This window comes from Spodoptera frugiperda, chromosome 2, assembly GCF_023101765.2.
Source record: "Spodoptera frugiperda isolate SF20-4 chromosome 2, AGI-APGP_CSIRO_Sfru_2.0, whole genome shotgun sequence".
Lineage (NCBI taxonomy): Eukaryota > Metazoa > Arthropoda > Insecta > Lepidoptera > Noctuidae > Spodoptera > Spodoptera frugiperda.
This window is the reverse complement of record NC_064213.1, coordinates 12,046,277-12,061,338: the sequence shown is the minus strand read 5'-3', so window position 1 is coordinate 12,061,338 and position 15,062 is coordinate 12,046,277. Positions and strand designations below refer to the sequence as shown.

The window sequence follows — 15,062 nt, the reverse complement described above, 5'->3', positions numbered from 1 at the left end:
AGGTTAAGTATAATATGTAAGTTATACATGATTTAAAAAAATGATCCTTACTGCAATAACATTAAGGCCGATTTGACAAAAGTCATATTGTAAAATATGGTATTATAAGTTTTGAGCAACAAAACGTAGCAGAATTTCAAATATAGGTACGAAACATGTATAAAACCATAATTATAGAAAAAATGTCAAGTAAAATAATTTGTAAATGATTTCTTCGATAATATTGATTTTGTAAATGTTTGATTTATTAAGATTTTAAACTCAGTCAATTATTTAGTGCTATTATGCTCATTTCTTCACACAAATGTGTAAGTCAAGTCTTGTAACTATTATATAATATTATGGTACGTATTTCGTACACCAAAAGATTTATTTTTCATTGTTTTCCTTATGCTTCTAGGAACTAATGATAATGCATATAACATTGAACCTTATATGCATACAATAAAGTGGTCATACCACCAGTAGGAAAAACATTAAAACCTCATTTGACAATAGCCGCTTCATAAAAAAAAGATAATCATACATCACACCGCAAAGTATTCCTCATTTAAATCAATCACTAATTTTATAAACTGGTAACATTGAAATCAACATGGCGGCCTGTCAAATGACGTCACAACTGTCAAATTAGAGTACGTTTCCTACCGCAGCCATTTAGTACTCCCAAAATAATAGGAATAATAATTTCTAGTGATTGAAATCATAAATATGTAAATCTAATACTATAACTAGGTGTATCAAACAAATGTTTAGGCTTATGACACAGCTAATACGGCTCTTCTACTAGGAATATTTTTAGGAAACTATATTGTTGAGTAATGTTTTATTTATTCATGTGGCTACCATACAGGTCACACTGAACGATGTCTCTAAACCAATAATTATGCAATAAGGTGATACTATTTCACCCAAACTCTTCACCACAGCTTTACAAGACGGTATTTTCAAACCTCTTGTATACAACCATCATTATAAGCAATGGTGTTTACTAATACTTTTCTTTGTCATTTTTTTTTTATCAAATTCTTGGTGGGTGTTGTAAAAAGCATACTAAAGACCTCAGTAAGGCTTCCACAAAAGGCGACTTGAGAATTATGACATAAGGTTGATAATTGAAGAAATTTTGTGACATAGTTTAAAGTAGTAGTATTATTTTTGACCAAAACATAGCCATATTACTTTTAAATGAACCATTACTCAACAATTGTATTACAATATTAAAAAGTCAAGAAAGGATTACTGGTATATTTTTACATGCGATGCTTTACCGTCCTATCAAGACGTGAGCATCATACTTATATAGTTTTAGGGATTTCTCTACGGTTTTGGTGCGACCGATTTCCTTATCCACATATTAATCATGGCCAATTTAAAATGCAATATAATCATGGACCAAGTACCTTTGTTTACAAAAAAATATTAGACGAGTGGTATTTTTTTAATTGCTTAAGGACTAAAATGTCCCATTAATATTGATGTCAAAGCTTTAGCAACGTTACTTCTACAAATGTAACGAAGTAACGTAGCGAGCTACTTTTTTCAATAAACTAATACATATTCGTATAAAATGCATAGAAATTGTGTCAAAATTTTAAGTTAAGAGAGTTATGTCCGAAACTCAAACGCAACTCAATTTTAAGATGCTCTCAAAACTAGTTCTGTCCCTATCTATTCTTTATTAAATGTCAGAGATAGCACGATATTTAAGTACAACTCAAAATTGAGTAGCATTTCAGTATTCGGGCGTTAGAAGGAATTGATCGCACCACAACCATAGCCCACACGATAAATAGAGATTCACATATATGCACTATTCGAATTAAGGCAAATGTCTATTTAAATTTGAGACTCGCAAGCGCCGTCACTGTACAATACATGTATCATGTATGTGTGTATACACCCGGTGCGTACATTGTCACACTGTATATAACTACAATATACTCACGCGGCTTCTGTCATACTTGACGCGGCTATCCGGAGCACATGTCTGAGTGCTCGTCCCATGCTGCCACCTGTGGATAAAAGAAACTTGTTTGACTAAACATTTTTGCGATTGATAGATGTCGCTACTATCGATTTAGGAACTTTTTAACGTATTTTTAACCAAAACGAAAAATATGATTTACTTATTCAACATATATTTTATTGTCAGCGTTGTCTATTATACGGAATAAAGTTAATTGTAATTTATTTAATTACGTGCCATTAAAGATAATGACAATTAGGTTATTAAAGATCATAATTAAACACTAGAACTAAGAAAGCTATAGTGATTCTCACCTGGCAATCCCTACTACAGTACCACTGGTTAGCACAGCCTGCACACACGAACTGCGCGTCTCTCCGCCGACAGCCCTGACACAGGGGGGTGTCTTCGTTGGTGTCGGCCTGCTCCGCCGCCCCCTCGGTCGGGGCTTCGCCCCCGCCCTCGTCGATCACTAGCCGTCCTGAACCCGAACCAGATGGAGAGCCCGATGCCTCACCCTCTGACGCCGGGCTTTCTTCATCGTCCTGAAAATGAGATAAGTATTTTTTAAAGTGGTAGGAATAAATGAAAATGTAAGAAATCGAATTCTAGTACTACTCGCTCCCTAAGTCGAGCCTATAAGGAATTCATTCGAGCAGGCTTAAAAAGAAAAACTAATTGAACATTAATCACGAAGTATCTTCTCAAACTACATAAATAACATATGGAAACCATCAGCATCAATCATGTTAGGGCTCCGGTTCAAAGCAAGAGAAGGAATGTGGTGGTTTTTAATCAGTCGAAGAGGAATGACAAACACGTACTACGCAAGGCGGGAGAAGTCACTGTATGATTTGCCCACCAAACCATTCAAAATATAAATAAAACAGTGGACAGAGTGTTCCACATAATTTCGAAAATGGAAGGATCCTACGAATCTCTTACACTATTGTGTATAGAAGACATAGCTATGGTCCAAATTATCATTTTCAAATTACACAATTTATCAATTTACTTGTCATTGTTAGGTCGTGTTAAGTACTATTTAGTGGTCAAATGCTTCCACACATTACTACAGGATACTTTCAGAACCGTAAAACGGGGTGAATAAGGATCAAGAGGTGAATATAGCAGAAGAGAGTTGAATAGGTATAGGAAAACCAAACTTCTTCATAGTATCTATTCACCCCTCTTCTGTCCCTATTCACCTCTCGATCCCTATTCACCCCGTTTTACTGAATATGTTATAATTAAATACTTACGAGCTGGACGACCTCCTCCGGCTTCTCAGGCTGCGGTTCGGCCGTCGGAGCGGGCTGCACCGGTGTTATCGTGATCTCTCCACAGTTCTACAACACAACCCAACGCACCGGTCAGCCATATTGTCACATTGCTATGTTACAGGCACATAGAATACATAGTTTATAACTATTATTGTATAAATGTACTTATAAATAAGATATTTTTATGTATAAAATTTGTATTTTTCCAATTTGTTTAATTTTCGATTTTGGCTCAAATACTACTCCTAATAAATAGATATAGCTTCCATGTTTAGTTGTGTGTTTAGCATCTAATCTAAACAAATTTTTCTAGCCTTTTGCCAATGGACTAGGGTTGAAATGAACCATAATCAAATTCTGATTAATCCATGTTTTGCCTGAACATAGAAAGAGACACAACATATTTTCTATTGTGTCAAAGGTTCAATCAGATTTTACCCTACTGTCCACACTAGGGATGACATAGATCTTGATAACAACAAGTCTATCATATTTTTGTAGTTGCTCATGAGTGTCAGATGCAAGCAGTTCTGTTAGCCAATTGAACTGTTGCTACCCAACTTATGAGACTACACAATACACAAAGAAGAATAAAGTTTGATCAATAAGACTATCACAATAGGTACAACTTAAATTGAGCCATTCAATGTACAACCTTATACGCAAATATTTTAAGAACATAATAAAAAAATTGCCTTCTATCTCAAGGATATATAATATAGATAAATACTATAAATATTTCTGATATGAAATATACATGATCACTTTAAAAAAACTATAGATACGGGTCCAAAATATATTTGCCTACAGGATATTAGGATTTTCAATAAATACTTATTGCTCATTAATGTTCTTTAGATATTATGATTTATGATCATGAGGTGGCATTATTCAATGAGCATTGCCAGTCTCTCAAAAATCAAATCAAATAATCTCTATATTAAAAAGTTGAAGCTTCATTTCGTAACATATTAAGTGCAACTTTCTTTTGTTTGGATAAAATGAGTGAAACAATGATACGTGTTGACCTTTGTTTATAATTTAAAGTTGCCCTTAACAGATTAGGTACAAGTTGTTAAAGTTTTGACACATTTTGGATACTGACGCCGTGCGTAAGGCACATGGTCATTCATACATCAACTACCAACAGATTTGCTAAAGGTCCAATCAAGTATGCGGGGTCGAGGTATGCCCAACGTGTCAAAACCCTAATCACAAGAGCTCCAACTTTTTAAAAGCCATAACATAACTTAAAACTAAATTTTGAATTTTGAATGATCAAGGCCAATCAGCACACCAATTGTTATAATTTCGTACATTAGTGGTACCTTGGCCTGACCGAAACTTGGTAACGTTGGCGCACTCTGTATCCGTTCCGGCGACATGAGCAGTTTAGCCAACGTCGGGGAGTAACTGTGAGACGCAGGAGACGACTGCTGGAAGGTTGGCAACACTCATTTCAAGCTAGTTTGCAAGCATTATTGCCATATACAAAAAAATATAATATTAATGGAAGCTGGGATATGAGTATTTCTACAAGCCATAAAGTGATGGTTGAATAGTTATAGTTACCTTTGTGAGGATGCCGTGGAGTAAGGAGTTTTGTTGTGTTGTTTCCGACTGGCTGGTGGTGACGGGTAGTAGGGAAATTTCGGGATATGGTGGGGGTGGGGGCAGCCTGGGGCTCGGAGAGGCGAGTCTCTCTTGTTGCTTGACAGACACGTGGACATCTTCGTGACTCCTCTCCTGTCTCCCTCTTCTGCCCTCGGGCCTTATATGGTGTTCCGGCCTGGTGGTGATGGTTTCTGGTGGTCGGTTGGGGATGAGGCCTGCACTGGCCTGCTGCATGTTGGCGAACTGGACGAGCACGTCTTTGAACGAGAGCCCGTTCGGTAGCCCACTGGCTTGGAACTGTTGTAGACGTTCTAGCATGGCTTTCTGGTTCTGAAAATAATAGATAATCTTCATTAGTTTATGTAGAACAAATGTTTTTATTACTTTAGATATGGTGTTTGATGGGAAAGACGTAACGTTTATTCCCGGGTAGGGCAAACTATTGGTAGTTATAATTTTCGTAATCAAACATACTAAAAAGAATATTTATTTTTAGTCAACTGAGTAAGCATCTTAAAAAAGTCGTATTCCTCGTTTAGAGCGGGTCACATTGAGAACAATAGCTCGGCAGCGGGTCAATAGTGTTAATTAATTAAATTCTCAAGGCTGTTGTACTTGAATCACATAAAATAAATAAATTCTTTGACCATTTTTTATTTATTAATTACTAACTTATTACGAACAATGCTATTCATTGAAATATAAAGATAGGTGGAAAGAAAGATTGATCAAAGATATGAGTAAAGAAAGAGAGAGTGTGGGTATGATGTGATGACGTCCCATTGGAGGAAACTAAAATAAAGAAGCTTTTTTCCGACCAGGGGGTTCGAATCCGAGACGCCCTGTTCAGTCGAAGCAGTAACAACGACAACAAAACGGACATAACACAAAAAACCAACATAAAATAAACGATTCGAACCGAAATCCTAACTCTCAACAAACATCATTACAAACCGCTAAGCCATGTCATTATATAAATATATGTAATAACTATTTTAATAGCTAGAGACCAGTTGATCGAAGGTCATTAGAATCCTAGCTAACATATTGGGTCAAGGTGTCTGTCTGTCAGTCACCTAACAGCGCTCTGCAAAGGTTACTAGATAACCTAAAGTTTTTTAATAAAAGAAAAAGTATTTAGACTTGTAGCGACAAGTTTTGTTACAAGGAAAAGAAGGCACCAAGGACCGGTTTACAATGTAACACCCACTTTTAGCTTGTGTTATGTTATGAGTCCCATAGTCCCATGTAATAGGGGGTGAGTCTTCAGAATCATAGACTTTGTGTGATCGATAGATACATACATACATAACATCACGCCTGTCTTCCAATGGCGGTAGACAGAGACTAGAACGCCAGTTGCTACGAATCATTTTTGAATGAAATTAATAACTCTATTTTAAGCGGAAAAATCAGCTAATGACTTCTCCCGCCTTGGGCGAGGCGAGAGGGAGTGTCAAACCCTTACTGACTAAAAACCACCCCGTTCCTACTCCTGTTAGTCGAGCCAGTGGAGCCCCGGTAAACTCGATAAGTCCCACCCTCTTAATAGAGGGTGGGACTTATCGAGTTTATTACCGTTTAAAACTAAAAAGAGTGTGATCTAACTAAACTAAACTACTCTACCCATCCCAAAACCGAGCGTAAAGATACGTTATCAACCCTAGCAAGCTATAGCCGACTACATGTGGCAGTACTGTTCTATACAGACAGTCATTGACTATTGGGGTCAAGGAACAATTACAAATTAGATTATTGACTCGACTCTTAGTTCTAACGATCTATGTTCGTATGTTGCAACTGGGTTACTGTTATTCAATTATATTTTTAGAGACGGTTTTGATAAATGATAAATGATAAATGATAAATGATATTTATTTTGCAAATAGGTTATAAAATAACACTTTTACACGTCAATCTCTTAAATAACTAGATGAGGCCGGCATTTCCTATCTGACTACTCTGAGAAGAAATGCCGAAACAAACTCAGAGGTCATAGTCTCTTTTAAAGTCCAGACAAAATCAATTAAAGATGTCGGAGAACCGTGCAAGTTGATTCTGTAGTGGTCTTTTGAGGAAAGAACCACAGCAGTTTGAGCGGACCTGTTCAGATGGCAGCACGCATGTGTCAGTTTACAATCAGCTCAGCTGACGGCTGTTGCTGAATGATCCGACGAACAACACCAACCAAAAGAACATTTGGGTAGGCCACACAAATGCTCAAACTGTCAGAATATAATTTACTAAAAATAAAATGACTAGCAAAAGTCTCACACGGTCCTCAAACTAACAATTTTAAAAGGAAATATAAAAATATAAAAGGAAAAAAAAATATATAAAACAATGTCAAATTATGTTAATGTCAAATTGTATAAAAAATGTAACTATATGTTACAAACATGTCAGCAAGACCTGTGTGGACATTATAGCAGTTCATTCCCAAGCCTGACTATCCTCCAAGTAGTCTTTTATTTTATAAAAAGCTTTACTACAAAGTTTTTCTTTAATAATATTTTTAAATTTACCTAGGTTTAAACTTTGAATATGGCTGGGAATTTTATTGTAAAAGCGTATACATTGACATCTAAACGAACCGCTTATTTTCTTAAGTCTAGTATTAGGAACAACATATTTATTTTTATTTCTAGTGTTGATATTGTGTATATCACTGTACTTTTTAAATAATTTTATGTTTTTATGAGCATACACTATATTTTCATAGATATATTGAGAGGCAACAGTCATTATATTAATTTCTTTAAATAGTTCCCTGAGAGAATGCCTCGGACTAAGATTATAAATTGATCGAATGGCTCGCTTCTGCAGCACAAAGACAGACTGAATGTCAGCAGCATTCCCCCACAGGAGAATACCATATGACATGATACTATGGAAATAACTAAAGTATACTAGACGCGCTGTATTTACATCAGTTAAATTTCTAATTTTTTTAACGGCATATGCTGCTGAGCTGAGCCTTTTCGATTGCGATGGTAGTTGAGTGGTCATAGGGGCAAAGGGTTGCGATCCCCGAAGTCGAGTAAAGTCTTTTGTTGCTTTTGTGTATTTCACAGTAGGTAATAGCATAGTCTTTTTTTGAAGGGAAAATCATCCAATGACTTTTCCGCCTTGGAAGAGGTGAGAGGGAGTGTCAGACTCTGTCTGACTAAAAACCACCCCGTTTCTAATCCTGCTTGTAAAGCCGGTGTCCCGCTAACCTGGCGGTCGGCAGCCGGCCGGGAATAGCATAGAGTCCAGAATTGTATTTATTCGGAGTATAGCAATATGCTCAGTAAAATATAGTCATAAATCATAGTTATTGATAAATTTATTCAATTACAGGTTGTGAATGACTCATTCTCATTTCCTTACTTTGATAGATGACGATGACTATAAATTGTATTTATTTAAAATTAAAGCAATATGTCTAGGTTTAATTAGGAATTACACAAAAATCATGGGGATTGATGATAGCTTCATTCTAATGATATATAGAGATAAAGAAGCACTTACCATATCCAGATTGTTGAACAGCATGTTGATATTGTTCAAGTTGTTCAAATTATCTACTTTCGGCGCAATCGGTCTTGGAGCGTTCATCATATTCGGATTTAATATAGACTTCATCCTCCGACCTCTCCGCGGCGTAACTTCTGGATTCCTTTGCCTATAGTCTGCTATAATGGATTTAACATCTTTAGTAGGCCCTTGCCGACCCATAGGAAGACCAAAACTAGAAGGTAACTGACCATTCATGTCTCTCGGGAACCCAGTCAGGTGGCCGGGCATCATCATTTGTTGAGGGAATACTGGTTTCGGCATCGACATGTGCGCCTTGTCGTAAGGCGGCGGTAACCCCGCCATGGGGTTGAAGTGGGAAGTGCTCGGCATGATCGGGGTCGGCAGCATCGGAGCCATGGACGCACCAGGCTGCTTCAACGACAGCCCAGATATCTCGTCACTTTTATCTATAGCTAAATTCTTCGCTTGGTTATTGAGAAAGTCGAATGGATCCCGATCCCTATCACCACCGTTAACTTCTTGAGATTTCTCGTAATTTAAAACCTGTTTTCGCCTTAGGAGTCGGAGTAGGATTTCTTCTTTGACTTTTTTTAGATGAAGAATGTTGTTCCACTCGTGTTCCTTTTTCTGTGCAAGTTCTCTGAGCGTTTGTATCTCGGACAGCAGTTGTTCTGTGTGCCTCTGTAGTTCGTCGACGTTGTTCTTGGTGGCTCTCTGTATGTAGTCGTTGATCATCGTGTCGTGTTGAGGAAACGTCTTCTCTACCTCTTGACAGAGCTTCTTCAAAGGAGATTCCGTGTCCACGTCTTCGCTTGGCCGTCTCTTTGTACCTTGATCCTCCTAGAAAGTAAGCAACAAATTAGTACATTAATTAAATAATCAGTTTTCATCTTGCATTAGTTGAAGATGTCGCCTCTGAAGGTATATTATCCTTAGCACTAATTACGGTGGTCCATAAGTTAGATCTTGACGCTGAACTCTAGGCAAATAAACGTCACATTCTTTACACAGTTGCTATTTACTTTCAAATTTAAATTACGTTCGCATTATGTAAGTAAGTGTTTATACACTGCACTTGTGGTGGCAACTAGAAACTTTACCAATCTAGGAACTAGTCACAACTATCCATTCTTGTCCCATGTAGTAAGATGCGAAATTTACATAGAATCTATATTAAATGGAGATTTGTGGGCTCCAACCAAACGCCTTCCCATTAAATATGCAATTACATCTTAACCAGACTACATACAAATAAAATAAGTATCCAATACCCCTATCAATAAGTCTAGATATCTAATTCGTAGACAGAGTAGACATGGTAAGATGCGGTGGCCTTAATTTCTGACCTCACTTGACCCTGTTCATTTCGACTCATGACCATACAATTTTGAGCTTGTAAAATAAATAAGGAGACAGACGATCCTTACTATGTAGTGCAGTAATGTGATGGAAACTAACGTATATAGGTAAGAATATGACTGTGCGGTTGGTGCGGTGGCTGGGCAACCGGCTGTCGCTCAACGTATAGTGGGTTCGGTTCCCGCACGGAGCAACTCTTTGTGTGATCCACAAATTGTTGTTTCGGGTCTGGGTGTCATGTGTATGTGAACTTGTATGTTTGTAAACGCACCCACGATATAGGAGAAAATCATAGTGTTTAAAAAAAGGATACATTCTGTCTGCTCCTACGGGACAAAAGAGTTAGAGTAAGTTTATGTATGTTTATAGGTATGTATGATGTAGTATTATGTCATGTAAGGATGTGTGTACCGCCGTACCGCGCGCGCCAGATGCAAGAGCATTAATAAATAGGCTTGGGAACCTTTTATGCACAACTTCCTTGCTTCTTATAACTTGTTTATTTTTGTGGTTAGTCTTATAAGATGTAGTAATGTCATGTTGGAATTATAATCGCCACTATAAGAAATCTATACAAAAATTTGTATCGTTGCTGTTCGTTAGTCTCCCTAAAACTCGAGAACGGCTGGATCGATTAGACAAATTTTGATCTTGAATTAATTGATCTTGAATAGATGTCCAGGGGAGGTTTAAAAGGTGAGAAGATAATGTTTGAGGCGGTAGGTTCGCGGGACAGCTGGTATACAATAAAAAAATACGGTCGAATTGAGAACCTCCTCCTTTTTTTGAAGTCGGTTAAAAATCAATATTCTATCTTCTGCAAGCAAAATTATTGTTAAGCGAGTTGAAATAACGAGAAGCCAATAATAAGAATTCTTTCTAATTATTATTGTCCATGATTCTTTACAATCTTAACACAAAAAACCTTCAATTAATTAGTCAGTTCTTTGAGACAGTGATTTTATTACAGGTCGTTCTAATAAAACCTGTTTCCTTTCAAACCATAAAAAATATAAAGAATATTTGTTTGCAAGGAATACGCTCCGAAACTACTGGAGCTATTTAAAGCATTCTTTTACCATTAGAGAGCTTGCTTTTCAAGAAGTATACACAGGTTACTTTTATTTAGATATTCCTACAGGATCAAGACAACACGTGTACGAAACCGCGAGCGGAGAATAAGTATAAAATGAACTGAAATAATAATATTATTGTACCGAGCCGGCATAGTTTATAATTTACAATAACGCCATATTGAACAATTTGTCAGCAGCTTGGGTAACATGACCTTGGCTGAGATCAAGAGTCACGGAAGGTCGTTGTGCAACAAGTTTTTATGCACTAACCAGAGTCAAACACGGAGTTTAGAACTTTATAAAAGTGAAACTAGTAACTGAAGCCATCGACTGGATCTTTCGTGGTTTGAGAATGTGGTGCGAGTTTGGACCATATTTACGGAGCAAGAAAGGTCTATACAGCGAAGAAAGTTTATTTTTTTGACAAAGACTATAAAGACTTATTCTGGAGGCACAAAAGATCCTTATCGAGATTCCAGCTAGACAGTTAAATATGAACGAAGAGTTACAAGCCTATTATTTGGTGGCTAAAATTTAAATTGACGTAGCATAGTCGTCCAATGCAGTCAACTATTATATTGGAGTCCAATGTTTACTAATAACAATATGTAACATATTGTTTATATTGTATTACCCATAACATAGTCAGTACCCATGCATGCGAGTGTTTTAATATAATACACATATACAATTTCGAATGATATCATCAATCTAGTAACTTCCCAAAATCAAATTCAAGCTCAATTAATTTATCCTACACTATCCAGTGCAGCATCTTCATAATTATACAGTAAATAATTAGTTTCTATAGATATTTGTCATCATAAGCAAAACTATAATTCTTCCATTAACATACATAATCTCACGCTTGTCTCTAAGTGTAGGTAACTGACCCAGTGCTGCTGACTGCCTGGTGGGTTACCGAGCTCAGTCTCAAAAACAGGAATATGAATGGGGTGTTTTTTAGTCACTAAGAGTCTGACACCCCCTTTCGCGTCGTTCAAGGCGGGAGAAGAAATTAGATGATATTAAAAAAAAGAAGGCTGAGATAATCTCTGCCACATAACACAGAACATTCATTACTACAATTCTTACATTGTTACATCTTTTCTTCATCAATATTCATAATTATTCTATTAAATAAAAAATTGAATATCATTTACCTTAGCTACAACATCCCCATTCACTGACTTTGGTTTAGGTTTCTCTACTTTTTGTTCTGCCTTCTCTTCAACCGTAACCACTTCGGTCATATCTGCATCAGCCTCTGGTTCCAATTTTTTTGGTTCCTCAACCACCATAAGCTCCTCTTTCACAGAAACAGGTTCTTTTACTGGGACCACGGTTTCTACAACCGGTTTGTCTAAAGCAACCACTTTCTCAATTACATCTGGAGCCTTACTGGTACTTGGAACTGGTTCAATGGTGGGGGCTGGTTCATTCTGTGGTTTAGGCGGTTCAGGAGTTGGAGTCTTTGGAGCCACAGGGGGGCTACTACTACTCCTATCTTGTTTCAAATTCTCTGAAAGATTAAAATGAGTTTAGCAAAATTATAGTGATAGTTTTTTCTTAAAAGTAGAACAGTATTTAACACTTTTTCAACACCTAGCATTTATAAATAATAAAACAGACAGATGGTGCTATAGCTTAATTACATTTTATTAAACTATTTCATCGTCTACTCCAAAACTCACGAAAACTCTATGAAGTTTAAATATTTACCCATGAGGGTAAAGAAACATGTATTTTCTTCTTTATGTGGGTACAATATAAATTAACTAAGATTTAAATAAGATTTTATAGGTTTTTATAATTAAGGTACCCAATTTATTGAGTTTTAATACAATGAATTTATCATTTCATTCAAACATTTGCAAAAAGATAAAGACTTACTTCTACTTACCTAACTTATAGTTGTAATACATCATTTTATTAGAAGTTATTTTATATACTCAAAAACAATAAGATATATAGAATATATGATAACTAAGAAAATAGAGAACAAAACATTTCATATAACTAACTAATTATGTCAGTCACATATCACTCAAATTAATACTGAATACTTAATGAAACAAGGTTATTTCAAGTTATTATATCAATAGGTACCCTCAAACTTCAAGAATAACTACATATTATTAATAAATTAACTTTTTTCGGAATGTCAAAGCTGACAGTTTTCTATAAATTTTTGTATGGGATTTCATATGTTTCTATCTTGTAAATTACTTAATTTTAAAAATTATTGCTACAAAACAAAAGTAAATTAAACCAATTAATGGAAGTACTATTATTTTTAACAACTCAAATGGATTTATAAGTGGATTGAGTTAAATTTTTACTACAAAACCATACATATTCCTGAAATAGTTAGTTTTGTATGTTTAGATCAAATCATTTATCTATCTATAATATTTTTAAAGAATTATGAACAAGATATTAGTTTTTCATGGGTTACTAGTTATTAAGTGTTTAGTGATTAAGTTAAATATTTTTTGTTCCTATGTTTATTCCCTTTCAGTAAGTAAGTACTGTATTATTTAGGTTAATTTCATATAATATGTTTGACCTCCTGTTATAAAATTAAAATACAAATATTTTCTTGCTGTTTTAATGTTATTTGTAAGTGTTAAATGATTTCTTATTGAATATTTTAGTATATAACTAAGTAAAAACCACCATTTTCTATTGTTTTCTTTAGCAATGCAGTGAAACAGTCTTGTAATTTTGTTACACAGTACAAATTGATGACAAAAAGTGAAATAAGATAGATGAATCAAATTACTACATAACACATATCAAAACATGCAATGTATTACATTCTTAAAATACTTAGACAGTATGTCATTTTGTTACCAAGGTAATAAACGATTTTTTATGTTCTAATTAGAGCTAATAACTTAAAAGTAAGCAGGAATAATGAACTATAGTTACCATTAGCATTCTCAGGTTTCTCAGGCTGGACATTTACAAAACTATCACTACTTCCAGTCTGGCTCTCACTTATATTTTCTTCTTTGGCATTATCATCACAGTTTCCCGCCTTTTCCTCGTCAACTTTCTCGAGCACCGCTTCCTGCGATACCGGCTCCTTGACTCTCTCGAGTTCACCTTCGTCTATTGCCAACGGATCAACCTCATTCTCAGCACTTGTATCCCCTGTCGGAGACACATCAACACCACCGTGGCTCTTCGGAGATTCCACTATTTTCAAGCTTATATCGTTCATGTTTATTTACATATTTCCGATTCACAAGTCACTGCACAGTGTCACCACGCCGCGCATAGGTTCAATGACTTTAAAATGACCATTTGTAACCATAATTCATTACACTGATCTACAACAAACGTTCAACGGTTCACAAACGTTGTACTATAACTAAATAAATTATATAAACAAGTCTAATTGCTAAATTATTTGTAATTTCTTTCCCATATTGGGTAATATCACAATGTACTAGCAATAGCAGCCGTGAACTCAGGGGTCATTGTGAGTAATTTCGTGACAATAGTACACTGTTTACTATCTTAACGAGTCACTGCACATCATATTAGAAGTAAATTTAATTCCAGCTTAAAATTACTTTTGTATTCTATAAAATTATCAGCAAAATAAATGCTACAGCGCTAGGACGCAAATCGCACGCGAATTGTTCAGAGTTGCCATAGTCCGAAATCTTAAAATTTGTAATTGTAATGAAATGTAAACGTTTATTATATTAAGTGAATTTATTAATCACAAAGTTGTAGATGAATCGACATAGCGCACCAAATCTACTTTACTAATTTTACTTCCAGGAAAATAAAATATGAAATAATCATTTTACGAACAAAATATGTTTTCTACCAACTGGTAACGAAATATTTGTAATGGTAATAAATTTGCCACAATTCGATTACACGCAGAATCGTAATTGTCATTGTAAATACTAATGTATAAATTAATGTCTATTTTAATTTTATACAATTTATAGTAAAAATTCAAAAACATTATTTATTAAAATATTAGTGTTCTTGTCACTGTACATGCTTCAATTCAGAGATTCTATATTTTTTAGAAAAATTAAGTGTTGCGAGTAAAGGAAAATACTTTTTCCGGCGGATGCACATGAGTTAAAAGGACAATCAAAATTTACTTTTATAATGTAAATATTGTAGATTATATTATTAAAATTTAATTTATATTATAAACTTCAAATTTTAATATTATTTAATAATGTGAAAGTGGTTAATATCTCG

At 35.2% G+C, this 15,062-nt stretch overlaps 1 protein-coding gene across 4 annotated transcripts; it reads right to left on the bottom strand.

Moving 5' to 3' along the window:
• Positions 1–300: 300 nt before the first annotated feature.
• On the bottom strand, positions 301–14,486 carry LOC118268988 (titin). 4 transcript variants are annotated; one of them, XM_035583850.2, is made up of 9 exons: positions 14,408–14,486; positions 13,758–14,161; positions 11,987–12,345; positions 8,380–9,228; positions 4,825–5,196; positions 4,581–4,688; positions 3,232–3,318; positions 2,284–2,514; positions 301–2,015 (listed from the first exon to the last, which is right to left on the bottom strand). In XM_035583850.2, exons 2-9 carry the CDS (start codon positions 14,050–14,052, stop codon positions 1,974–1,976), a joined length of 2,343 nt encoding a protein of 780 aa, XP_035439743.1. In that variant the 5' UTR covers positions 14,053–14,161; positions 14,408–14,486; the 3' UTR covers positions 301–1,973. The 4 variants fall into 4 exon arrangements, with proteins under 4 accessions (XP_035439743.1, XP_035439742.1, XP_035439746.2 ...); XM_035583849.2 differs by having other exon boundaries at positions 13,758–14,485; XM_035583853.2 differs by lacking the exons at positions 13,758–14,161; positions 14,408–14,486 and adding an exon at positions 12,727–12,874.
• Positions 14,487–15,062: the final 576 nt, after the last annotated feature.

What these genes read in the sequence shown, in the direction of transcription:
- LOC118268988 (XM_035583850.2), bottom strand. Translation starts at nt 14,052, where the DNA reads ATGAACGATATAAGCTTGAAAATAGTGGAATCTCCGAAGAGCCACGGT. An exon ending in GAAACCTGAGAATGCTAATG is followed by an intron (nt 12,346 to 13,757) that starts GTAACTATAGTT and finishes TTAATCTTTCAG; the next exon opens with AGAATTTGAAACAAGATAGG. An exon ending in TGTTCAACAATCTGGATATG is followed by an intron (nt 5,197 to 8,379) that starts GTAAGTGCTTCT and finishes TATTATTTTCAG; the next exon opens with AACCAGAAAGCCATGCTAGA.